The following is a 25,277-nucleotide window of genomic DNA, read 5'->3' as shown; positions in this document are numbered from 1 at the left end:
CTCTGTGCTGGTGCCTCACCCTCATCACAGCAGCAGCTCTGAGCTCTGCCCTGCTTCTTCTCTCATTTAGTTAATAATGCCAGCTTTGGGAGCTGGAGAGGAGGGTTTGAGTCCTTTCTTCCCGAGATAGGATGGTATAGGAGAGGTGTATAGGAAGAGGTGGTTTTTGAGTTTTAGTAAAATGTATGTATTGTATTTAAATATCTGTATAGAAGCTTTGTTTTAAGAAGTTTCAGTTGTTTTTGATAAGCTGCAGCTGCAATGTCTTTAATTGAACTGCAGCTGTAACTAATAAAAATAACTAAAATAAAAGAAAGCAAATTAACCAGTCAAAGAGAGCCTTAAAAGAGCCCTGAACTGAGAGAGAACAGCATGCAGAAGAAGGAGTCTGTGCTCTGAAGATCTGCAGCCGTAAGAACACACAGAGGAAGTATGGACTTTAGAAATCTGATAACAGCAGTATGGGACTCTAGAAATAGAACAACAACAGGATGGGGGGGTAACTCTAAGAAGGGGTTTAGTCTTCAATCTTTGGCCTACAAGACCAATGTTTTTACGAACTATTGGAGTTAATTCGGGTTTGAGTGGTTTATTGCCAAGCCCAGGTCCCGCAGGGGCCCTGCAGGGGCAGCAGCAGCAGCGAGGGCACTGGGAAGTGCTGGCACTGCTGGCTCTGAGGAGCTGAGCTCTGCCTGCAGCACCAGGCAGGGCACGCTGGCTCCTGCAGCTGCCTCCTGGAGCTGCCCACGCAGAGCTGGCAACTGCAGGCACTGCTCACATCCCACGGGCTGGGGCAGGGCCCAGCACTGAGCTCAGACACCTCACAGCTGCAGCTCAGTGCCACGAGGGGCTGGGGCAGTGTGTGATGGTGTTCACAGGGGTCCCAGGATGGGGGAAGAGACCAGGATCTGACTCCATGTTTCTGAAGTCTTGATTTATTATTTTATGGTATATATTTATTAAAACTATACTAAAAGAATAGAAGAAGGGATTTCATCAGAAGGCTGGCTAAGAATAGAAAAGGAAAGAATGATCACAAAGGTTTGTGACTGACCAAGACAGTCTGGACCAGCTGGGCTGTGATTGGCCATGAATTAGAAACAACCCCATGAGCCCAATCCCAGCTGCACCTGTTGCATCCCACAGCAGCAGATAACCATTGGGTACATTTTGTTCCTGAGGCCTCTCAGCTTCTCAGGAGGAGAAATCCTAAGGAAAGGATTTTTCAGAAAATGTCATAGCTGCAGAAGTGCCCAGCACTGAATCTCTGACTCCTCACTGCTGCAGCTCAGTGCCAGCATGGCCAGGGAGGGGCTGGGGAATGGAGCAGGCACCAGAGAGACCAGGGGATCTAAATCTGTGTTGGGCATGGAGCAGCCTCCTCTCCTGCTCACCTTGTCCCTGTCCCTGCTCATCTTTTCTCTGTCTCTCTCACCTCCTCCTGTCCCTGCTCACCTTGTCCCTGCTCATCTTTTCTCTGTCTCTCTCACCTCCTCCTGGTTCTGCTCACCTTTTCCCTGTTACCTCCTCCTGGTCCCTGCCCACCTTGTCCCTATCCCTGTCACCTCCTCCTGTCCCTGCTCGCCTTGTCCCTGTCACTTTCTCCTTTTCCTGCTCACCTCCTCCTGTCCCTGCTCACCTTGTCCCTGTCACCTCCTCCTGTCCCTGCTCACCTTGTCCCTATCCCTCTCACCTCCTCCTGTCCCTGCTCACCTTGTCCCTGTCACCTCCTCCTGTCCCTGTCACCTGCTTCCCCTCTGCCTTGTGTGGCTGTGTTGGAAGATGCTGGAAATGGCTGAAAGGATCCCAGGAAGGTGCAGATGTTCTCCAGAGGCACCGATGGCTCATCAGCCTGCCCTGGCCCTGGCAGCACCCACAACTTCACAGGGAACAGCACTTCCCTCCTCCCTCCCCCTCCTCAGCATTGTTTTAGAGTAGAATTGGCCTGAATTTAATCACAAAGCAGCAGAGTGTGGGCTCACACTCAGGTGTAATTCCAGCCCAGGTTATGTTCAGAGCAGAGGCTGATATTGCACCGTGACATTCAACTCCATCCAGGCTGTGTTTGTATTCCGAAGCCATCCATTGCAAAGACTGCTCTTCATAAGCACAAAGAGCTCCAAAGCATAAATATTTATTCCTTAAAGGTTAAGATTGCCTTAAATCATTCCAGCTTATTTGGTGAGCAGCAGTTATAATTAAAATAAGCAGTTGAACCCCATCTGCATGTATGAAATGCATATATATGTGTATATAAATATATATTTATATGTACTTGGCTCTGGTGCGGATGGAAGCCGTGGGATAATTGGTTCCATCGCATCAGAAGATGCACTGATATTGTTCCTGGATGGGGTAATAAATCAGCATAAAGAAGCAGCTGAAATTATAGAATGGCACGGCACGTTTGAGAGGTGGCAGAAGCTGAGGTGGGGAATGAGCAGAGCTCATCTCCAGTGCAGGGTGCAATTGCAGGGATAATTATGCAAGTTATGGAAATCATTGCAGTTTTGGCTGTAGAGAACTCACAGAACCCAAGGGTGGTGTGACAGTGTTCACAGGGGTCTGAGGATGGGGGAAGAGACCAGGATCTGACTCCATGTTTCACAAGGCTGATTTATTATTTTATGATATATATTACATTAAAACTATACTAAAAGAATAGAAGAAAGGATTTCATCAGAAGGCTGGCAAGGAATAGAAAAGGAAAGAACGAATAACAGAGGCTGTGTGTGGGACAGAGAGTCTGAGCCAGCTGGGTTGTGATTGGCCATGAATTAGAAACAAGCACATGAGCCCAATCCCAGCTGCACCTGTTGCATCCCACAGCAGCAGATAACCATTGGGTACATTTTGTTCCTGAGGCCTCTCAGCTTCTCAGGAGGAACAATCCTAAGGAAAGGATTTTCCATAAAATGTGTGTGTGACAGGACGGGGCTGGGAGCACCTGGGACAGGGGAAGGTGTCCCTGCCATGGCAGGGGTGGCACTGGGTGGGATTTTAGGTCCCTTCCAGCCCACACCAGGCTGGGATTCCATGCTCTGTGTGGAATATTGTGCTGTGGCTCCTGGAAATGCAGGGCCACGGAACCACGAGAGCGTTCAGAGTGTGTGAGTGGGCTTTTGTAATGCACTGAAGGTTTCAGAAGTGACCCATCCTATTCCAGGACGTGCAGAAGTCGGGATGGGAGCTGTCTGATAACCCTGCAGGAAATGCTGCACCTTAGGCTGTGCTGGGAATTGTGGTGTTCCCAGTCTGCCTTCAAGCAGGGATGGGATGTACAGCCATGAATTTACAACGAGTGGCACTGGCAGTGCTGGCTGGGAAATGGGACATGGGCACTACTGCTGGGACACCTGGCTTTACCCTGGCAGGAGGTGGGCTTGGGTGGCTCTTGTGTGGCTCAGCTCCTGGAGGACTTCCCAGTTCATTGGGAATGAGTGCTCCAGGTTGGAGCACACCTCAGGTGTGGCAGCAGGCAGGAGTTCTGCTGCAGGACTGAGAGCCTGGATTAACTGGCCTGCTTCTAGCAGCAGCCCTGCCTTACTGCTTCCTCATGAATAATGCACATGAGCAAATCACAGCTTCTGCTTTGGGCCTTGTCCCAGCAGACTGTGAAGCCCTGGATAAAGCTGCACTTTTAAAGTATTGGCAAAATAATTTCCCGTGGATAGAGTGGGACACCAAGAAGTTGTGATGAGTAACAGTGGAAACCAGAGGAGTGTTATTTAAAATGAGAACACTGATCTTGCTGTGACCTGCTGGGAGGGCATCGATCTATCCTGGCAAATTCTCACTTTGAGGGCAGCATTTTCATTAATTTTAAATTTCTGGCACTTTTCACTGGCTGAAGATCTGTGGGCATTGTGGCCAGGAATCGAGCTGAGCGCAAACCTTGTTTTAACCCTGCAGTGGGGGCAGGAGATGTGCTCAGCAGATGAATTCCCTGAATCACTGAGGCTGGAAAAGCTCCCTGAGATCCCCCAGTGCAGCCCCGTGCTCAGCGCTGCCACGGCCTCGAGTGCCAAGGGCTGGGCATGAACGCTGAGGGTTTGAAAGGGAATTGTTGTTTACCAGGGCAAATCCCCCCAGAGCTGGGCATCAGCCAGGGAAGGTTCTGGGCTGATCTCAAACTCTGAGATGATCTCTGATGAGCCACGAAGTAGTGGGGACAGAGCCGGCCTGTGGAGATTCTGGGGGAGGATAAACCCCACAGTGTGGGGTGTGTGTAGGTAATCAATCCTTCCCTTGTGCTCTGCTCACAGGTTCTGCCTCCAGGCTGGACACTGCCCTGGGGCCCCTGGTGCCAGCACAGGTCACCCGTGTCACCGCCCTGGCCGCGCCCGCCGTCACCCTGATGGCCACCAACCTGCTGGAGCAGGCACGAGCAGGTGGGTGCTGTCCCCAGGGCTGGCAGGGCATGGATCCATGCTCTGTGTCCCTGCAGCCAGGCTGAGCCCTGTCCTGCAGGGCTGGGACCCCCAGATCCGCTGGGCTGTAGGAGCATGGGGGGTAGGACAGGGGGGATGGATGGAGAGCAGAGATCTCTGCAGCCAGGTTGGGAATTTGGGGTTTATTGCAGAGGGCCTGGGGGCAGGGGCCTTTTGGGATTTGGGGTTCATTGCAAAGGGCCTGGGTGCAGGGGCCTTTTGGGATTTGGGGTTCATTGCAAAGGGCCTGGGTGCAGGGGCCTGCTGGGATTTGGGGTTCATTGCAAAGGGCCTGGGTGCAGGGGCCTTTTGGGATTTGGGGTTCATTGCAAAGGGCCTGGGTGCAGGGGCCTTTTGGGATTTGGGGTTCATTGCAAAGGGCCTGGGTGCAGGGCCCTGCTGGGAGCTGCCAGGCACAGCTGGAGCAGGACTGAGAGAAGAGAGGGGCAGAGAGGATGAGAGGGAAAGAAAGTAAGAGGGGAAGAGAGTAAGAGAGTAAGATTCCCATTACAATACAATAAATCATCTTCTGTGCTGAATATTCTGATTCTCACTGACCAATCTAATACAATTTACAAATCCTATAGCATTTACAAACAGCCCATAACAATCATTACATTACCACACTGTGGTACATTTTAAACCCTACAAACTCCTCTTTGGGCCCTTCTGCCAAGCTGTAGGGTCTGCTCTGCCCCTTGGGCCTGTCTGCAGGCAGAGGGTGCTGTTCCATCAAAGGGGGATCACCTTCAGCTGGCCATGCCATTGTTTTCCAGTTGTTCAGTAACTGAGGGATCTCAAAGCTTGCTTTCATTTCAATCTCACTTACAGTTTCCATATTCTCAACATCTTTTGCCAGGCAATCATATTGATAAGGCTTTCCTGTTCCATCTTCCCCAACACTGGGTTGCTGCTTCCCCTGCCTGACCTGGGGCCACTCAGCCAGGGACGGGTGCCACTGTCACCTTGGGGGCACCACAGGGCCCTGGGGGCACCTTCTCAGCACTGTTCTGGGGAAACAAAGGTGTTTATCAGGAATTCCTAGGGATCAGCTCAGGCATAACCCACCTGACCCTCCACCCCAGGGAAGCTGTGGCTGCCCCAGCCCTGCAAGGCTCCAGGGCCAGCTTGGGCAGGACTTGGAGCAGCCTGGCACAGTGGAAGGGTGGGACTGGATGGGCTTCAAGGTGCCTCCCAACCCATGCCTCCCAACATGGAATGAGTGTGTCCCTGAACTCCACACCAGCACTGAATTTGTCTGGGTTCTCATTTGACCCTGAACTCCACACCAGCACTGAATTTGTCTGGGTTCTCCTCCTGTTCCCACTCCAAATGCCCTGAACAATGACAGGGAGGGTGGGCAGTGTTTGCTGCAGGAAGGAGAAAAGCTCAGCTCAAGGAGATTTGTTCTGAGAGGGGAAAGGAGCACTTGGAGGGCACAGCAGGAGTGCTCAGAGCAGCAAAGAAACAGAGTTAAGGGGAAAGCAGCGTGGGCAGGCAGGAGCTGTGTCCCTGGATTGGGGCAGGACCTGGCTGGTGGGACCAGAACTGGGATCCCACACTTGGACTGAGTAAGAGCCAGCAGAAGAGGAGCTGGGGATCAGTCAGGGGAGGTTTTGGGCTGATCTCAAACAGCACAGCCATGAGGCTGTGGGGACAGACAGAGCTGGCCTGTGCAGATTCTGGGGGAAGATAAACCCCACAGTGTGGGATGTGTGTGTGCTTAATAAATCAGTTCTTGGGAGCACTTAAGAGTCAAACTGTTAATGTTTTTTGAGATTAATGGGGGTTTGGCCTCTTACAAAACAAATTTTGACTATGCCTTGTCCATAGCTCCTCATGGCATTGAATCCATCTTCCCTCTTCCCCTCCCTCTCTAATTCTGTTGTTTGTGATCACACCCAACATCCTCTGTGCTGTACCCAAGGCAGTTTTGCTGCTTCACCTTTCCTTGCATGCTGTGAATTATTCATGTCCCTGTGCTGGTGGAGCCTGGGAGAAGGAGCCTCTTTCATCAGGAGCCTTTATCTCCATCTCCCCTCATCCTCCAGCAGCAGCAGCAGAACTCCCCAGTGCTGGCTGTGCTGCTGACTTTGGGGTGAAACAGGAGTTGGAAATGTCTCACACTGGCTTCCCTGTCAGGCTGCAGCTCAGTTTGAGCGCTTAGGGTGGGGGACAGAGAGGGTAATTAATGAGCAAAGAGTGGAGGTGTGCCCAGTGAACACCTGGTGCTGGTGGACACGGTGGGGAGGGCTCCAGGGATGGGGGAGGCACTGATGGGGCTCCTCCCTGGCACAGTCAGCCCCGCTCCAGGAGGGATCCCTGAGCCTGGGGACGAGGAACAACCTCTTTGTTTGATTTTCCTCTTTCCCTTGCACTGCGTGCAAACACTCAGCCTTCAACTGCAGGTGTAAAACTGAATGGCTCCTGCTGTGCACAGGCCTTCAGGGCTTCCCTTTGTTAGTTTATTTTCTTGGTTGTTTGCTTTTTCTTTTTTTCTTTTTTATTTTTTTTTTTATTCCCATCTTCTTTTCTGCGTGCTGGCTGCCCAGAGTGCTGTGGCAGCGTGTTCCACATGGGAATGCCCGAGGAGCTGCCAGCTGAGAGCTCACCAGGGCTGCAGCAAGCAGGGGAGTCCCCAGGGCCCTGGATGGGCTGGGAGGGAGCTCTCCAGGAGGGAAAGGACAGGGAGAACTCACGGGAGGGAAAGGACAGGGAGAACTCAGGGGAGGGAAAGGAGAGGGAGAACTCAGGGGAGGGAAAGGACAGGGAGAACTCACGGGAGGGAAAGGACAGGGAGAACTCACGGGAGGGAAAGGAGAGGGAGAACTCACGGGAGGGAAAGGACAGGGAGAACTCAGGGGAGGGAAAGGAGAGGGAGAACTCACGGGAGGGAAAGGAGAGGGAGAACTCACGGGAGGGAAAGGAGAGGGAGATGTGCCAGGAGGGAAAGGAGAGGGAGAATTCACGGGAGGGAAAGGACAGGGAGAACTCACGGGAGGGAAAGGAGAGGGAGAACTCACGGGAGGGAAAGGACAGGGAGAACTCACGGGAGGGAAAGGACAGGGAGAACTCACGGGAGGGAAAGGACAGGGAGAACTCAGGGGAGGGAAAGGACAGGGAGAACTCACGGGAGGGAAAGGACAGGGAGAACTCACGGGAGGGAAAGGAGAGGGAGAATTCACGGGAGGGAAAGGAGAGGGAGATGTGCCAGGAGGGAAAGGAGAGGGAGAACTCACGGGAGGGAAAGGACAGGGAGAATTCATGGGAGGGAAAGGACAGGGAGAATTCACAGGAGGAAAAGGAGAGGGAGATGTGCCAGGAGGGAGCAGAGGCTGCCTGGGTGCTGCAGCAGTGTCCCCTCAGGGGCAGGGGAGGCTCAGGAGCAGAGGCCTCTGTGCCCACAGCACCTCCCTGCTCTGACCCTCATCCTCACTGATCAGTGAGGAAGGCACCTGCTCTGGGTTGGACTTTGCACAAACCAGAGCTCCCAGAGCTCTGTGCTTTGGGCTCTGCTGCTGTTTCAGTTTCCATCTGCAGTTGACATCTGTGTATTCCTGCCTGGCAGGGTGGGCAGCCCTGGCACAGGTGCCCAGAGCAGCTGGGGCTGCCCCTGGATCCCTGGCAGTGCCCAAGGCCAGGCTGGACAGGGCTGGGAGCAGCCTGGGACAGTGGGAGGTGTCCCTGCCATGGCAGGGGTGGCACTGGGGGGGATTTGGGGTCCCTCCCAACCCAAACCATCCCATGATTTTTATCAGAGCTTCCAAAGGCGGGGAATTTTTCCTGTCTTTTGAGCCCACGTGGCTGTGGGATGAAATTCACCCTGTATTTCGTATGGATAAAATTCACCCTGTATTTCACAGGGGTGAAAGTCACCCTGTACTTCAGAGGGGTGAAATGCATGGCTGCTTCCCAAATCAATGGTGAGTGTAAAAGCAGCACCATCACCCCTGGCCATTGCTTGTGCCCTCTCAGTGCCCCTGGGGCTGCCCTGGCAGTGCCCCTGTGCCACCCTCTGTGCCAGGCCGTGCTCAGGGCTGTCCTTGCCCTCCCAGCAGGCAGGCAGGGGGAGGCACTGGCACCGGGTGTCCCCTCCTGTGCCCAGAGCAGCCGAGTGCCTGGGAAGGCTTTGATTCCCAATTACCAGATGTCCAGGGAGGGAAGATGAATTCCCAGCCCCTTTTGATATGTATCAGCAGCTGCCTGCTCCTGCCTCCTTTAATGTGGAAATTAATAGCTCTTGTTTGTAAATCTTCTTTTTTGCTCCCATAAAGCCATCTTCTGAGCAAAATGTCATGGGTTTAATGGTGGATTATTCTGAGATATTCCGGGGGAAGCAGACTCAAATGGGGGCCTGTTCTGTACCCCAGGAGTTTTGAAATAATTGGAGGAGCATTTCGAGGGCAATCTGCCCCATGGAACCCACAGTGGTTTGGGCTGGAATCCCATCCCATTATCCCATCATCCCATTATCCCATGCCCTTATCCCATGCCCTTATCCCATCCCATCCCCTTATCCCATCCCATCCCCTTATCCCATCCCCTTATCCCATCCCATCATCCCATTATCCCATCCCATCATCCCATTATCCCATCCCATCCCATCATCCCCTTATCCCATCCCCTTATCCCATCCCATCCCCTTATCCCATCATCCCCTTATCCCCTCATCCTCTTATCCCCTTCCCCCTGCGTCCCCCTGCAATGGGGTGTCTGGAGAGGAGGTGCCCCCTGGGCACGGGGGCTGTGACTGAAGGGGGAGGAGTGGCAGGAGGAGGTTCAGAGCCATGGGCAGCGCTCTGGGGTTTGTTCAGCAGTGTGGGCTGGGTGTGAGTTTGTTTGTTGGTTCCACATGTGCTCCTCTCCATGGGCAGCGCTCTGGGGTTTGTTCAGCAGTGTGGGCTGGGTGTGAGTTTGTTTGTTGGTTCCACATGTGCTCCTCTCCCTCCCAGAGCGTGGCAAGGAGCCGAGCAGAGCCGCCTGCACCCCGGCGCTGATCCTGCACGCGGACAGGAAGAGTGTCCCCACGGGCAGGGACAGTGACAAGGTGTGTCCCCCTCCAGAGCCCCCGGGAGCCCTGAGCTGCACAAACCCGGCTCAGGCCAGGGCTGGGCTGGGCACTTGGGATCCTTCCCTGCTGTGGAATTTCAAGAGCCATGGATTTAACTTACCCTGGAGCTGTGCAGGAGCTCTGGCACTGCCAGGGCATCAGGGCTGCTTTGATCCCCATGGATTCCAGAGCACTTTAGGCTGGAAGGGACCCCAAATCCCCCCCATTCCACCCCTGCCATGGCAGGGACACCTCCCACTGTCCCAGGTGCTCCCAGCCCCAGTGTCCAGCCTGGCCTTGGGCACTGCCAGGGATCCAGGGGCAGCCCCAGCTGCTCTGGGCACCTGTGCCAGGGCTGCCCACCCTGCCAGGGAACAATTCCCAATTCCCAATCTCCCATCCAGCCCTGCCCTCTGGCACTGGCAGCCATTCCCTGGCTCCTGTCCCTCCATCCTTGTCCCCAGTCCCTCTGCAGCTCTCCTGGAGCCCCTTCAGGTGTCCCAGGCTGGCTCCAGCCCTGGGATCATTTGGTGCCTCCTCTGGACTCCCTCCAGCAGCTCCAGACATGTTTTTGCCGTGTGCTGGGGACAGAGGAGCAGCTGGGGACAGTCCTGCAATGTCCCTGAGCAGTTCCAGGGGAGCTGCTGGAATGAGCAGGGCTGGCACACGCTGCTCCCAGGCTGGTTCCTGACCTGGTGGGTGCCACCCTCAGGGTTGCCCGTCACCCACTGTGCCACGGGAGCTGCTGGCATGGACAGAACTGCTTGGCTGCTTTTCCACGTGTGCTGCTCTACATGGGGAGGTGTTTTTGTAACCCCCACTGATCTGGGCTGCTCCAGAGGCAGCTGGCTGTCCATAAAGCCTGTCCATAAAGCCTCTCCTGCAGTTCTGGCCACAGGGGGGATTTGTACCCCGGAGCAGCTCTGTGCAGCTGCTCTGTGTGCTCACTGACCCCTGTGTGTCCCCAGGATCACTCCTTCAAGCTGCTGAGCGAGGCTGACAGCGCTCCCAGCGGGAACAAGCCCGTGGCATCGGCCCCAGTGCCAGGATCGCCGTGGTGAGGAGCTGCCAGGGCCCTTCCTGGGCTGCCACAGGGGCACAGCACTGCCAGGGCTGCAGCAGCATGGCTGGGGGCTCCTGGCAGAGCTTTTCCATCCCCATGGCCTGAGGAGGGTGAGGGAGGGAGCAGCAGCCAAAGCCTGGGGTCTGCAGGGCAGCTGTGCCCCGGCTGGGCTGGCACTGGGCTGGGGCACAGGGAAAAGGAAAAGCAGCACTGCAAAGAGGTGGTGCTGCTTTCCAGGGCCAGCTCCTGCCTGTCCCAGCTCCTTGCTGTACAGGGTCTGTCTGTCTGTCTGTCTGTCTGTCTGTCTGTCTGTGTGTCCGACACAGGCTGTGCCTCATGCCCCGAGCACTGACAGCAGGAGCTGGGTCAAGCTCTTGTGGGATTTTTAAACAGACAAGCCTCTCTGCACTTTGTGGCCTGAGTGGTTGATAGAAGGATTTCTATCTCCTTTACCCCTAGAATAATCAGTTTAGACCTGGTTTAGTTTCTTTAGTTTATACCCGGGGGCTGACACCCATGGGACCTTTGCTCCCAGCCCATCCAGCCTGACCTTGGGCACATCCAGGGATCCATGTGACCCTGCCAGCCCAGCCTGTCTCTACCTGGATTCCTGGATCTCCCCTTCCTTCTGCAAGAGCTGGGATGGCACAGGGATTGGCATGGGCATGGCACAGGGATGTCATTGGGATGGCACAGGGATTGGCATGGGCATGGCACAGGGATGTCATTGGGATGCCATGGGGATGGCACAGGGAGGTGTCCCTGCGGTGTCCCTGCAGTGTGCCCAGGGTGTGCCTGGGCTGTCCCCAGGGCTGTCCCCAGGTCTGTCTCCAGGTCTGTCCCCAGGTGTCCCAGGTCTGTCCCCAGGTCTGTCCCCGGGTGTCCCCAGGTCTGTCCCCAGGTCTGTCCCCAGGTCTGTCCCCAGGTCTGTCCCCGGGTGTCCCCAGGTCTGTCCCCAGGTCTGTCCCCAGGTCTGTCCCAGGGCTGTCCCAGGTCTGTCCCCAGGTCTGTCCCAGATCTGTCCCCAGGTGTCCCAGGTCTGTCCCCAGGTCTGTCCCCAGGTCTGTCCCCGGGTGTCCCAGGTCTGTCCCAGGTCTGTCCCAGGTCTGTCCCCAGGTGTCCCAGGTCTGTCCCCAGGTCTGTCCCAGGTCTGTCCCCAGGTCTGTCCCAGGGCTGTCCCAGGTCTGTCCCCAGGTCTGTCCCAGATCTGTCCCCAGGTGTCCCAGGTCTGTCCCCAGGTCTGTCCCCAGGTCTGTCCCAGGTCTGTCCCAGGTCTGTCCCAGGTCTGTCCCCAGGTGTCCCAGGTCTGTCCCTGGGTGTCCCAGGTCTGTCCCCGGGTGTCTCAGGTCTGTCCCAGGTCTGTCCCAGGTCTGTCCCAGGTCTGTCCCCAGGTGTCTCAGGTCTGTCCCAGGTCTGTCCCAGGTCTGTCCCAGGTGTGTCCCCGTGTGTCCCAGGGCTGCAGTGCCCTGCTGTGGGCATGTTGCTGTCTCTGGGCAGGCTCTGAGGCTGCTGTGTCTCCTGGAGCAGGTGTGTGGTGTGGACTGGAGATGACCGGGTGTTCTTCTTCAACCCCAGCATGCAGCTGTCGGTGTGGGAGCGGCCGCTGGACCTGCGGCACCGCGGGGACATCAAGCGCCTGCTCGAGGACCCCCCGCACAAGCGCAAGCTGGAGGCTGCACCAAGTAACCAACAGCCCAACCTGGCCTTGTTCCCCTCTCCCTGAGCCCCTGGAGCCCCCTGGAGCTGGGCTGGGTGTGCTGGTGGGGCTGTGAGACCCTGAGTTAGAGAGGGCGGCCTGGGGGCATTCCCGATGGAGGGAAATCCACGTTGGTCACAAATTCCTTGTTTTCCCTGCAATGCTGGGCTGGGCACTGAGCCTCCCCCCTGCTGCAGAGGAGCAGGAGGCCTCCTGCAGGAGCTGGATCTCTGCTGGCTGCAGTCCCTCTCATCTCAGGAGGCACAGTGTGCTTCACTGCCCGAGCTCAGGGTGTGCATCAGCAGAGCATCACTGCCTGCCCCCAGAGCTGGGGATGGGATCACCCAGAGAGCATCACTGCCTGCCCCCAGAGCTGGGGATCACCCAGAGAGCATCACTGCCTGCTCCCCAGAGCTGGGGATGGGATCACCCAGAGAGCATCACTGCCTGCTCCCCAGAGCTGGGGATGGGATCACCCAGAGAGCATCACTGCCTGCCCCCAGAGCTGGGGATGGGATCACCCAGAGAGCATCACTGCCTGCCCCAGAGCTGGGGATGGGATCACCCAGAGAGCATCACTGCCTGCCCCCAGAGCTGGGGATGGGATCACCCTGCAGGGCATCACTGCCTGCCCCCAGAGCTGGGGATGGGATCACCCAGAGAGCATCACTGCCTGCCCCCAGAGCTGGGGATGGGATCACCCTGCAGGGCATCACTGCCTGCCCCCAGAGCTGGGGATGGGATCACCCTGCAGGGCATCACTGCCTGCCCCCAGAGCTGGGGATGGGATCAGCCTGCAGAGCATCACTGCCTGCCCCCAGAGCTGGGGATGGGATCACCCTGCAGGGCATCACTCCATGGCTTGGGATCACCCAGCCAAGCTGTGCAGCAGGAAATCCCATCAGGGAGCTTTGGGATAAAGGAAATCCCAGCAGGGAGCTTTGGGGGAAGGAAATCCCAGCAGGGAGGTTTGGGGGAAAGGAAATCCCAGCAGGGAGGTTTGGGGGAAAGGAAATCCCAGCAGGGAGCTTTGGGGGAAGGAAATCCCAGCAGGGAGGTTTGGGGGAAAGGAAATCCCAGCAGGGAGGTTTGGGGGAAAGGAAATCCCAGCAGGGAGGTTTGGGGGGAAGGAAATCCCAGCAGGGAGGTTTGGGGGGAAGGAAATCCCAGCAGGGAGCTTTGGGATAAAGGAAATCCCAGCAGGGAGCTTTGGGGGGAAGGAAATCCCAGCAGGGAGCTTTGGGGGAAAGGCTCCCCCGCTCCTGGGAGCTGCTGTGTCCATGTCAGAGCTCCTGAGGCTCCACCCTGGCTGTCCCTTGCTGGGGACATCAGCCATGGCAGCTCTTGGAACTGCTCCTGGCCTTGGCTGGCTGCTCGGGTTCTTGAATATTCTGGTTTTGGTGGTGAAGGAACAGCCACATCCTCCAGCTGCTGCTTGCTCCTTGCTGGGGAGGGGGAAAACTCGAGGGGCACAGAAGTGAGAGTTTTGTGGTTGCTTGCAGGTGCTGTGTTTTGTAACTGAATTGGAGTGGTGGCACTGCCAGGCTGCTGTGGGACCTGCCCTATCCCCCCAGGCACCAGGGATGGGCACTGGCTTTGGTCCAGGGGGACAGCTGCCAGTGAACCCCTGCAAACACCAAATAACTGCTATAAACCCCAATGAACCCCTGCAAACCCCAAATAACTGCTATAAACCCCAATGAACCCCTGCAAACCCCAAATAACTGCTATAAACCCCAATGAACCCCTGCAAAACCCTAATTAACCACTGCAAACCCCAAATAACTGCTATAAACCCCAGTGAACCCCTGCAAACCCCAAATAACTGCTATAAACGCCAATGAACCCCTGCAAACCCCAAATAACTGCTATAAACCCCAGTGAACCCATGCAAACCCTAATTAACCACTGAAAACCCCAAATAACTGCTATAAACCCCAGTGAACCCCTGCAAACCCCAAAGAACTGCTATAAACCCCAATGAACCCCTGCAAACCCCAAATAACTGCTATAAACCCCAGTGAACCCATGCAAACCCTAATTAACCACTGCAAACCCCAAATAACTGCTATAAACCCCAGTGAACCCCTGCAAACCCCAAATAACTGCTATAAACCCCAAAGAAACCCTGCAAACAGCAAATAACTGCTATAAACCCCAAAGAAACCCTGCAAACACCAAATAACTGCTATAAACCCCAGTGAACCCATGCAAACCCTAATTAGCCACTGAAAACCCCAAATAACTACTATAAACCCCAGTGAACCCCTGCAAACCCAAAGAACCCCTGCAAAACCCTAATTAACCACTGCAAAACCCAAATAACCTCTGCAAACCCCAATGAACTCCTGCAAACCCCCAGATAACTGCTATAAACCCCAAATAACCCCTGCAAACTCCTAATTAGCCTCTGCAAACCCCAAATAACCAGTGCAAACTCCCAAATAACCTCTGCAAACCCCAAATAACCTCTGCAAACCCCAAATAACAACTGCTATAAACCCCAAACAAACGCTGCAAACCCCAAAGAACCCCTGCAAGCCCCCAGATAACTGCTATAAACCCCAAAGAACCCCTGCAAACCCCAAATAACCACTGCAAACACCAAATAACTGCTATGAACCCCTGCGAACCCCAAAGAACCCCTGCAAACCCCAAATAACCACTGCAAACCCCAATGAACTTCTGCAAACCCCCAGATAACTGCTATAAACCCCTAATTAGCTGCTGCAAACCCCACAGAACCCCTGCAAACCCCACAGAACCCCTGCAAACCCCCAAAGAACCTCTGCAAAGCCCAAAGAACCTCTGCAAAGCCCAAAGAACTGCTATAAACCCCAAACAAATGCTGCAAACCCCACAGAACCCCTGCAAACCCCACAGAAGCAGCAGCCCGTCCCTGCAGGGAGATAAGAGTGGCCATTTTCAGCTCCTCTGTCAGCAGCAAAGCAGCTCCAAGGAGGGCTCTCTGTCAGTGTCCTCCTGTTGACACAGCCTGTAATTCCATTTTTCCCTCTGAATTTCCACAGCAGGTGCTTGTGGGTACATTTCTGTATAATTTTTGTGTATGGCTTGAAGAGCTTTAGCTGTGGATGAAATTCCTCCAAAGCCTATCTGCTGAAATTCATCCTTCAGGAGAAACACGGAGCTTTTAACTGCAGGATCTGCTGCGAGCTCAGTGAATTCCTGCCAAGGGATGGCCAGAGACAAAGCTGAGGGTCATTGTTCATGGTCTGCGTCATTGTTCCTGCTCTGTAATTAATTAACAGCAGAGTCTGAACTCAGGGCTGATAGGTGCCACTTCAAAAATCTATTTTTTGCTGCGCTCCATGCTTTCCGTTTATTATCTCTACCACAAAGATTTGATTCATGCTCCTGGTTTTCCATTGTTGTTAAATATCTTAATCCTCCCTGCTGTAATTGGGCCCTGTGGTTGCTCAGGGTTGGAGCAGTTCATAATTAGTATAGATTAGCTCTGAGGTGAGGGGGATTATTTGTTACCTCTTCTCTTAGCTTGTAATCTCCAGTAAATAAATAACACAAACGAGCTGAGTGTTCCCAACAATGCTTCCCACATTTATTTAGCTGAGTGGCTGCTGCTGAGATTTAATTAGAATTTTCAAATCAAACATCTTAAAAAATAAAAAAAAAAAAAGATGTCAAGCAAAGTTATCCACGGGATGCTTGGGGCTGTCTCTGCTGAGGGATCAAGTGCTTTTAAATTCGGGCAGAAATGAGAAATTGCTCATTTCTCAATTCCTCCTGCACCAAGGGTTTGCTCCAGGAGGTCGATGTGGCTCCTCCCTGGTGGCTCCCATGGGCCTGGGGCGCAGGGCAGCTCCTCCAGAGCAACTGATCTGCTCTGATCTCTTCCCCAGCTGCTCAGGGTCTGCCTGGCTGCTGGGGCTGAGCAGGACTTCCCAGCTAATTCACGGAAAATGGACATTATGGAGTCACCAGATCGTGGCATGGTTGGGTGGGGAAGGACCTCAAAGCCAATCCATTGCAGCCTGGCCTTGGGCACAGTCGGCAGAACTCCTGAAACCAGTGCTGATGTCATTTACTGAATTGCCCCGGTGTTTGGGGCCCTTTGGCACTCAGACAAGAGGCTGAAGCCCATCCCTGCATCCAGCACACGAATATTTGCCAGCCCCTGTGCTGGGACCCTCCAGTGCAGGCCCTGCAGGGATCTGGCTCCTGGCACTGTCCTTGGGGGCTTTGGGGAGAGCTGCAGCTGGCAGAGGAGAACAGAAAAGGGGTCAGAATTCAGGATTTGCTTTCAGAATTCAGGATTTGTTCCCATTGCCTGTGAGTGAAAATCCAAGCTTTGAGGAGGTTGGCCTGACCAAGGGCTGACCTGGCCTTGGAGCTGCTCTGCAGCCTCAGGAGTGTGGGGCTTGCTGGATCTCCCCAGCCCTGCCAGGTGCTGCTGGAATTCCTGGCAAAGCATTCTGAGACCCCAGGAGGAGAAATGGGACAGAATTGCCTCCAGGGGATCCCTCAGGCTGTCAGCACAGAAATGGCTTTGCAGGAATGTCTTCGGTTGCATTTTGAAGGGAAGGGAGGAGGGAGGATCAGGTGAAACAATAATAAGATTTAAAGCAATCATGCCATGAATGAAAAATGAGGAATTTTGCTGACTGGAAACGGTCGCTTTATTGCTGTTCCTTCCATTTGGATGAAGGCAATTCTGAGGATTTTATAAAATACTTGTTATTTCTAAAACCCTCTGTGGGGGTGAAAGCCAGGAAATACCTGAGCAGCAGAGACAGGGAAGAGAAGTCAATCTCAGGAATTTGTATCCCCATTTATCTCGTTCAAATCTGATAATGACTTATTTCTTTTCAGCAGACAAGTGTGTTAGCTCTTGTGCAGGGGATGAAAATGATGATCTGAGCATCAAAACCAAGAGAAATAAGTGAGTTCTAAAGTTTCCTTGTGTCTGTCTAACGGTGGGAAGGGCTGGTCCAAAGGAGGGCGAGTTAAAGCAGTTTTGGTCCTGTGTGGGTGAATGATGGAGCATTCTCCAGGTGTGCAGCCCTCGCCAGGGCCAGGACTCTCTGCAGCCTCTGTTTCCCATGCACATCTCCTGGGTTTGCCTGGGGGACTCTTCCTTTGTCAAAGGGTTGCAGACAAGGCTGTGGGTCATTCCAAAGGCACTGGATCAAGGTTTCCCTCCCTCAGGTGCAGCAGATTTTCCCTGCTCAGCCCCAGGAGCTGCTGGTTCTGACCTCCATTCCCAGGTGTCCCTCGCACTCTGCTGAAGGCACGACTGGAAACGCAGCTCTGGGCTGTGCAGAGTGCCCAGCTCTGTGCCAGGCATCCTGAGAGGGCAGCACAGCCTTTGTGCTGTGAGGCCTTGGGAAACCTGACCTAGTTCAGCTGGACAGAGGCACAGAGTAAAGCAGGGATTCATTCAAAGCATCCCCTCCATGGATCCACCTTGGGCAGCACCAGAGCCCAGCCAGGGCTGCACCCAAGATGAACCAAAATGGCCCCAAAATGCACGGCCGGGCACGGGCTCTGTCCCTGGGATCAGTTCTGCTCCATTTGCACCTTGCAGTTCATTGTCCCATCCCAGCTTTAGCCCCTGCAGTCCCACCCTGCTTGTTTTTCTCTCTCCAGCCCACGGGGTTTGTGCTCTGGGGCTGAGATTTGGATCATTTGTCCTTGGTGCCCAGCTGGAGCAGGAATTGTTTTGTCTCCCTGCTCTGTGCACAGAGCTCAGCATCCCCTGATGTGAACCCAGGCCCACACACTAAAGCAGCACAGAATGGGAAAATAGAAAAGCCAAACCTGAGGCATCAGTGGATTATTACAGCTGTGCTGAAGTGGATCCTTTATGGTGATTTTTACCATGAAAAATGCCCCCTTTAAGGTGCCCCCTCCTTGGCAGGGCTGTATGAAGCTGTCACGTTGCTGTAGTTTGACTTTGGGTGGCAGATCCCTCTGGTGGCCCCGAGTGTCCCTCCTGCCCCAGCAGGAGCTGCTCCATCCCCTGCAGCCCCTCCAGCCCAGGTTTGGTGCCCAGCTCTGGGCGTGGGAGGTTCTGGGATGCTCCAGGGAGGATCAAGGATCCAAAGGATGGAAGTGCCTGTGCAGGGGAGCGTGGCTGAGCCTGTGTGTGTGTGTCCTGTGCAGAACAGAGCAGTGCCTGACCCTGTGTGTGTGCCCTGTGCAGAACAGAGCAGTGCCTGACCCTGTGTGTGTGTCCTGTGCAGAACAGAGCAGTGCCTGACCCTGTGTGTGTGCCCTGTGCAGAACAGAGCAGTGCCTGACCCTGTGTGTGTGTGTGCCCTGTGCAGAACAGAGCAGTGCCTGACCCTGTGTGTGTGCCCTGTGCAGAACAGAGCAGTGCCTGACCCTGTGTGTGTGTGTGCCCTGTGCAGAACAGAGCAGTGCCTGACCCTGTGTGTGTGTGTGCCCTGTGCAGAACAGATCAGTGCCTGACCCTGTGTGTGTGCCCTGTGCAGAACAGAGCAGTGCCTGACCCTGTGTGTGTGTGTGCCCTGTGCAGAACAGAGCAGTGCCTGACCCTGTGTGTGTGTGTGTCCTGTGCAGAACAGAGCAGTGCCTGACCCTGTGTGTGTGTGTGCCCTGTGCAGAACAGATCAGTGCCTGACCCTGTGTGTGTGCCCTGTGCAGAACAGAGCAGTGCCTGACCCTGTGTGTGTGTGTGCCCTGTGCAGAACAGAGCAGTGCCTGACCCTGTGTGTGTGTGTGTCCTGTGCAGAACAGAGCAGTGCCTGACCCTGTGTGTGTGCCCTGTGCAGAACAGAGCAGTGCCTGACCCTGTGTGTGTGTTTTCCTGTCCAGAACAGAGCAGTGCCTGACCCTGTGTGTGTGCCCTGTGCAGAACAGAGCAGTGCCTGACCCTGTGTGTGTGTGTGCCCTGTGCAGAACAGAGCAGTGCCTGACCCTGTGTGTGTGTGTGCCCTGTGCAGAACAGAGCAGTGCCTGACCCTGTGTGTGTGTGTGCCCTGTGCAGAACAGAGCAGTGCTGACCCTGTGTGTGTGCCCTGTCCAGAACAGAGCAGTGCCTGACCCTGTGTGTGTGTGTGCCCTGTGCAGAACAGAGCAGTGCCTGACCCTGTGTGTGTGCCCTGTGCAGAACAGAGCAGTGCCTGACCCTGTGTGTGTGTGTGCCCTGTGCAGAACAGAGCAGTGCCTGACCCTGTGTGTGTGTGTGTCCTGTGCAGAACAGAGCAGTGCCTGACCCTGTGTGTGTGCCCTGTGCAGAACAGAGCAGTGCCTGACCCTGTGTGTGTGTGTGCCCTGTGCAGAACAGAGCAGTGCCTGACCCTGTGTGTGTGTGTGCCCTGTGCAGAACAGAGCAGTGCCTGACCCTGTGTGTGTGTGTGTCCTGTGCAGAACAGAGCAGTGCCTGACCCTGTGTGTGTGCCCTGTGCAGAACAGAGCAGTGCCTGACCCTGTGTGTGTGTTTTCCTGTCCAGAACAGAGCAGTGCCTGACCCTGTGTGTGTGTGTGCCCTGTGCAGAACAGAGCAGTGCCTGACCCTGTGTGTGTGTGCCCTGTGCAGAACAGAGCAGTGCCTGACCCTGTGTGTGTGTGTGCCCTGTGCAGAACAGAGCAGTGCCTGACCCTGTGTGTGTGCCCTGTGCAGAACAGAGCAGTGCCTGACCCTGTGTGTGTGCCCTGTCCAGAACAGAGCAGTGCCTGACCCTGTGTGTGTGTGTGCCCTGTCCAGAACAGAGCAGTGCCTGACCCTGTGTGTGTTTTCCTGTCCAGAACAGAGCAGTGCCAGGCTGCAGGCCCAGCTGGCGCTGAGGAGGAGCAGGCAGGGGAGGAAGGCTCAGCCCCACGGATCTCACCGCCCCTGGAGGAGAGGATCACCCACTTCAGGGACATGCTGCTGGAGAGGGGGGTAAGGAATGGCCCTCCCTGCATACAGCACAGCCCTGGAGCCATGGCCTGGCCCAGCAGCCACGGCAGGAGCCACGCTGGGGTCCTGTCCCCGAGCCCTGTGACACTGTCCGTGTCCCCAGTGCCACCCCTGGGAACTGGGACCCTTTCCAGACAAACCCCAGGGTGTCCAGAGCCTGCAGCTCTCCCAGCAGGGGCTCAGGGGGACGTGGGGCTGTGGGCACTGCCCTGTCCTGGCCAGCTCTGGGTGCCCATCACCACAGACCCCAGGGACTCCAGCACTGGGGAGCCAATTGCACTGACTGCCCATCCAAAATCCTGGGATCATCAGTGGTTTGGGGTGGAAAGGACCCCAAATCCCCCCCATTCCACCCCTGCCATGGCAGGGACACCTCCCACTGTCCCCCAGTGTCCAGCCTGGCCTTGGGCACTGCCAGGGATCCAGAGGCAGCCCCAGCTGTTCTGGGCACCTGTGCCAGGGCTGCCCACCCTGCCAGGGAACAATTCCCAATCTCCCATCTAACCCCATCCTCCAGCAGCATAAAGCCATTAATGCTTATCCAGATCCTTGGGAAGGATGTTGTGGAGATGATTCCAGCTGTGCTGAGCTGCAGGAACAGGGAATGCTCTGGGTTTGGGCTCAGGGGGACAGGGAGGGGTAAAATGAGCAGTGGGTGCAGATCCTGTGCCTCCCCACACTGCCACGTGCATCCCATAAGGGGAATGTCACTCCTGTAGGAGATGCAGCCCAAGGTGGCTCTTGTCAGGCACTAAAGCCTATAAAATTTATCCCAGCAATCAGCAGGCTTTAAAGGGGGATAATTAGAGCTTCAGCAGCTCAGCAATGAATTATCCCCACGCCAGAGCTGCTTTATTAATCCAGCTTGTTATTTATGCTGCAGAAATGCAGAAGGGCCATGAAGGAGTCCTGGGTGAGCACGTTGCTGGCAGATTGGAACTCGGGGGGCAATAAGTCAGTACTTGGAAGGATTAGGGGTGTTCTAGAACAGGATTCTCAGGTGTTTCTATGTAAGGTTTTCTCCCAAAAGAAAGAAATTTGGGAAATCCACAGTTTGGATTCACTGATGTTTAAAGATGGGGAGGGAAGAGGTTACTTTGCTTTTACCCTGAACATTTTCCAACTGTCCAGCTCAGCAGCAGCTGCTTGGCGTGGCTGAAGCACAGGGAGACCATTAATGCCATTTAAATCTGATTATTTAATGACCACCCCCTGCCCTTTCCTCCTGAAGGAGCTGCTGGATGGAATCACAAAGAGCTCGAAGCAGATGGAGTTTGCCAGTGGATTTCTGCAGCTTCCCACAGAAATTACGTCAAGAGAAGAATATTTATTGTAACATTTTAAAAATAGAGGGGGTTTGGGGGAGCTCCAAGACACAGCCACTCTTTATTCTGAAGTCTGGGGTGAGTTTTCCTCTGGCAGAATGTAATCTGGATATTCTTCTGGAAGTTTCAAAGTTTCCACAAAATTCTAAGAGGGAGAGGAAAATTTAAGGTTCCTCCTGGCTCCCTCTCCCACCCAGCATCAAAATATCCAGGTTCTAAGCCAGAATTTCCAGGAAGGTCTTCTCCCTGCTGGGCTGCTCTCAAGACTTCTGAAAGGATTCCAGGGCCTGTTTTTGCTCAAGGTTCTCCCTTCTTAGTCCCGGGGAGAGAGGGGGATTTGTGTATGAGGTGTACCTGGGATGAAATCAGAATTACCAGGTTATTGTAGGTGATGTTTGCCAAATGTGCAGTGTAATAATTGCTGAGCACAGAATCATCAGCTGGAATGATTATGTGATGAACTAGTCTGAGCTTTATTAGCCTGAGCTCAGAGGGGGATTTGTGCAGGGGGCAAAGCTGATGTGCAGGAGAGTGTGAAAGGCACCAGGAAAAGAGAATTCCTGGTGCTGGAAACCCCAGAGCTCAGGACAGGGGCACAGGGAGGGGAGCTCGGGCTGTGGGAAGGGGATGCTGGGGGGACCTGGCCTCAGATCCCAAAGGCAGCCTGGGCTTTGGGGATCCCAAAGGTCTCAGGTCCCAAAGGCAGCTCGGGCTTTGGGGATCCCAAAGGCAGCCTGGGCTCTGGCGATCCCAAAGGTCTCGGATCCCAAAAATCCAAGCCTGGGCTTTGGGGATCCCAAAGGTCTCGGATCCCAAAGGCAGCCTGGGCTCTGGGGATCCCAAAGGTTTTGGATCCCAAAGGCAGCTCGAGCTTTGGATTTTCCAATTGCCCCAGATCCCAAAGGCAGCCTGGGCTTTGGGTACCCCAAAGGTCTTGGATCCCAAAGGCAGCCTGAGCTTTGGATTTTCCTTGGTCCCCAAGCCAGCCTGAGCTTTGGATTTTCCACTCTCAAGCCACTCTGAGAGGAAAACGAGTCCACTTAAAGCCACTTTACTTCATCAGAGCTTTCCTGCTGGAGTGTTAATTACTGTTTAATTATACTTCACATCCTTTTTGCTTGGTTTTTTTTTAGTGAATTCATTCTTTTGTAATTAGTTGGAGTGGTTAGAATATTTTATTTCCTTCAGATTTTTCTGTCGGCAGTGAATTAGCAGGGATGTTGTAGAAGCTTCTGAGCTGGTGGGAGCTGTCCCTGCCCAGGCAGGGGATGGATCTGGGCGGTCTCTGAGGTCCCTTCCAGCCCAAAGTGCCCTGTGATCCCACGGCTCAGGAGGATCCTGCAGGATGGCACATTCCCATCCCTGTGCTGCTCTCAGGGCGTTCACTGCCAGCCCTCCCTGTGTGCCTCAGCTGGGTCCCAGCTCCAGCTCTGGGGTTGGAATTGTCCCTCTGGTGGGCATTGGTGCCTGTGGTGCCCAAAGTGCAGCAGAAAATGGCATTTCCTGCCTGCTGCAGGCTCCTGGAGCACGGCTGGGGAGGGAGCATCTCCAGAGGAGCAAACCCATCCTGGCCCTGAGGGGCTGTGACCGTGTCACAGGGGTCTGAGGAGGAGGGGAGAGACCAGGATCTGACTCCGTGTTTCACAAGGCTGATTTATTGTTTTATGATATATATTACATTAAAACTATACTAAAAGAATAGAAGAAAGGATTTCATCAGAAAGCTGGCTAAGAATAGAGAAAGAAAGAATGATTACAAAGGTTTGTGTCTGGGACAGAGAGTCCGAGTGTTTTGTGGAGATAACCAAAAACTCCTCAGCTCTGTGGAAGTTGTGTGGAGATCAGAATCTCCACATGCGTCCAGTGCTGTAATAAACACACTGGCTTTACAACTTCCACAAATTGTGGAGTTTTTGGCTATCTCCACAAAACACGAGCCAGCTGGGCTGTGATTGGCCATGAATTAGAAACAAGCACATGAGCCCAATCCCAGCTGCACCTGTTGCATCCCACAGCAGCAGATAACCATTGGGTACATTTTGTTCCTGAGGCCTCTCAGCTTCTCAGGAGGAGAAATCCTCAGGAAAGGATTTTCCATGAAAGATGTCTGTGACAAGGGCCACCAGAGCTCTGCCCGGGGTTAGAATCAGCCACGCCAAGGGTGCTGCCCAGCTCAGGAGCGTTCACTCACCCCTTGCCTCACAAAATCCTGCTCTGTGTGCCCAGGTGTCGGCGTTCTCCACGTGGGAGAAGGAGCTGCACAAGATCGTGTTCGACCCGCGCTACCTCCTGCTCAACCCCGAGGAGAGGAAGCAGGTGAGTGCCCCGAGCCCCAGGTGAGTGAGTGCCCTGAGCCCCAGGTGAGTGCCCTGTCCCCCAGGTGAGTGCCCCAGGTGAGTGCCCCATGCCCCAGGTGAGTGCCCCATGCCCCAGGTGAGTGCCCCGTGCCCCAGGTGAGTGCCCCGAGCCCCAGGTGAGTGCCCTGTCCCCCAGGTGAGTGCCCCAGGTGAGTGCCCCAGCCCCAGATGAGTGCCCCGTGCCCCAGGTGAGTGCCCTGAGCCCCAGGTGAGTGCCCCATGCCCCAGGTGAGTGCCCTGTCCCCCAGGTGAGTGCCCCAGGTGAGTGCCCCAGCCCCAGATGAGTGCCCCGTGCCCCAGGTGAGTGCCCTGAGCCCCAGGTGAGTGCCCCATGCCCCAGGTGAGTGCCCTGTCCCCCAGGTGAGTGCCCCAGGTGAGTGCCCTGAGCCCCAGGTGAGTGCCCCATGCCCCAGGTGAGTGCCCCGTGCCCCAGGTGAGTGCCCCATGCCCCAGGTGAGTGCCCCAGCCCCAGGTGAGTGCCCTGTGCCCCATGTGAGTGCCCCATGCCCCAGGTGAGTGCCCCAGGTGAGTGCCCCGAACCCCAGGTGAGTGCCCCGTGCCCCAGGTGAGTGCTCCATGCCCCAGGTGAGTGCCCCAGGTGAGTGGCCCATGCCCCAGGTGAGTGCCCCATGCCCCAGGTGAGTGCCCTGAGCTCCAGGTGAGTGCTCTGTCCCCCAGGTGAGTGCCCCATGCCCCAGCCTGACCAGGAGCCTGCAGCAGCTCCCCTGGGAGGGGAGAAGAATTCTGTAAAATCAGAATTTCCCTGGGGACACTCCCAGGTTTGGCTCTGCCCATTGAGGGGATGCTCACCAGGCACAGGGTGGGGTTTGGGGTCTGGGAGTTGGACTCTGTGGGGTTTGGGGTCTGAGAGCTGGAATCCATGGGGTTTGGGGTCTGGGAGTTGGACTCTGTGGGGTTTTGGGAGGTCTGGGAGTTGTGAGTCCCTTCCCAATCAGGATATTCTGTGGTTCTCAGGGCTCTCTCCTTGGACAAGCAGGGGCTCCAAGGTTTGATCACAGCGACCCATGGGGTGCAGGAACAGCTCCTGAGCCAGAGAAACCTGGGAATGGGGAACCTGGGAATGGGGAACCTGGGAATAGGGAACCTGGGAATGGGGACATGGGAATAAGGAACCTGGGAATGGGGATCTGGGAATGGGGACATGGGAATGGGGAACCTGAGAATGGGGAACCTGGGAATGGGGACCTGGGAATTAGAGAACCTGGGAATGGGGATGTGGGAACTGGGGACCTGGGAATGGGGACATGGGAATGGGGACCTGGGAATGGGGAACCTGGCTGGGTTCTCATAGAAATGGCCCCAGAGGAATGGTTCTGCCCTGGATTCTTGGGATAGTGCAGGGACACTGCTGGATTTCCAGTGTTTAGGACCTTTCCCAGGGTCTGGCAGGGACTGGTGCTGACCCCACTGGACAGAGCACTGGGGGCTCCCT

At 55.1% G+C, this 25,277-nt stretch overlaps 1 protein-coding gene across 1 annotated transcript in view; it reads left to right on the top strand.

Moving 5' to 3' along the window:
- Window positions 1-25,277, top strand: part of TCERG1L (transcription elongation regulator 1 like) — a 63,220-nt gene that overhangs the window by 34,102 nt on the left and 3,841 nt on the right. Inside the window, exons 5-11 of the mRNA XM_066554700.1 lie at window positions 4,266-4,391; window positions 9,383-9,477; window positions 10,449-10,537; window positions 12,071-12,225; window positions 17,088-17,157; window positions 19,989-20,124; window positions 23,694-23,783. Coding sequence (XP_066410797.1) covers window positions 4,266-4,391; window positions 9,383-9,477; window positions 10,449-10,537; window positions 12,071-12,225; window positions 17,088-17,157; window positions 19,989-20,124; window positions 23,694-23,783 — 761 coding nt within the window. The remainder of the gene's footprint in view (window positions 1-4,265; window positions 4,392-9,382; window positions 9,478-10,448; window positions 10,538-12,070; window positions 12,226-17,087; window positions 17,158-19,988; window positions 20,125-23,693; window positions 23,784-25,277) is intronic.

Source organism: Molothrus aeneus, chromosome 8, assembly GCF_037042795.1.
Source record: "Molothrus aeneus isolate 106 chromosome 8, BPBGC_Maene_1.0, whole genome shotgun sequence".
In the NCBI taxonomy this organism is placed as follows: domain Eukaryota; kingdom Metazoa; phylum Chordata; class Aves; order Passeriformes; family Icteridae; genus Molothrus; species Molothrus aeneus.
The sequence above is the reverse complement of the archived record's forward strand: the minus strand, read 5'-3'. Positions and strand labels throughout refer to the sequence as shown.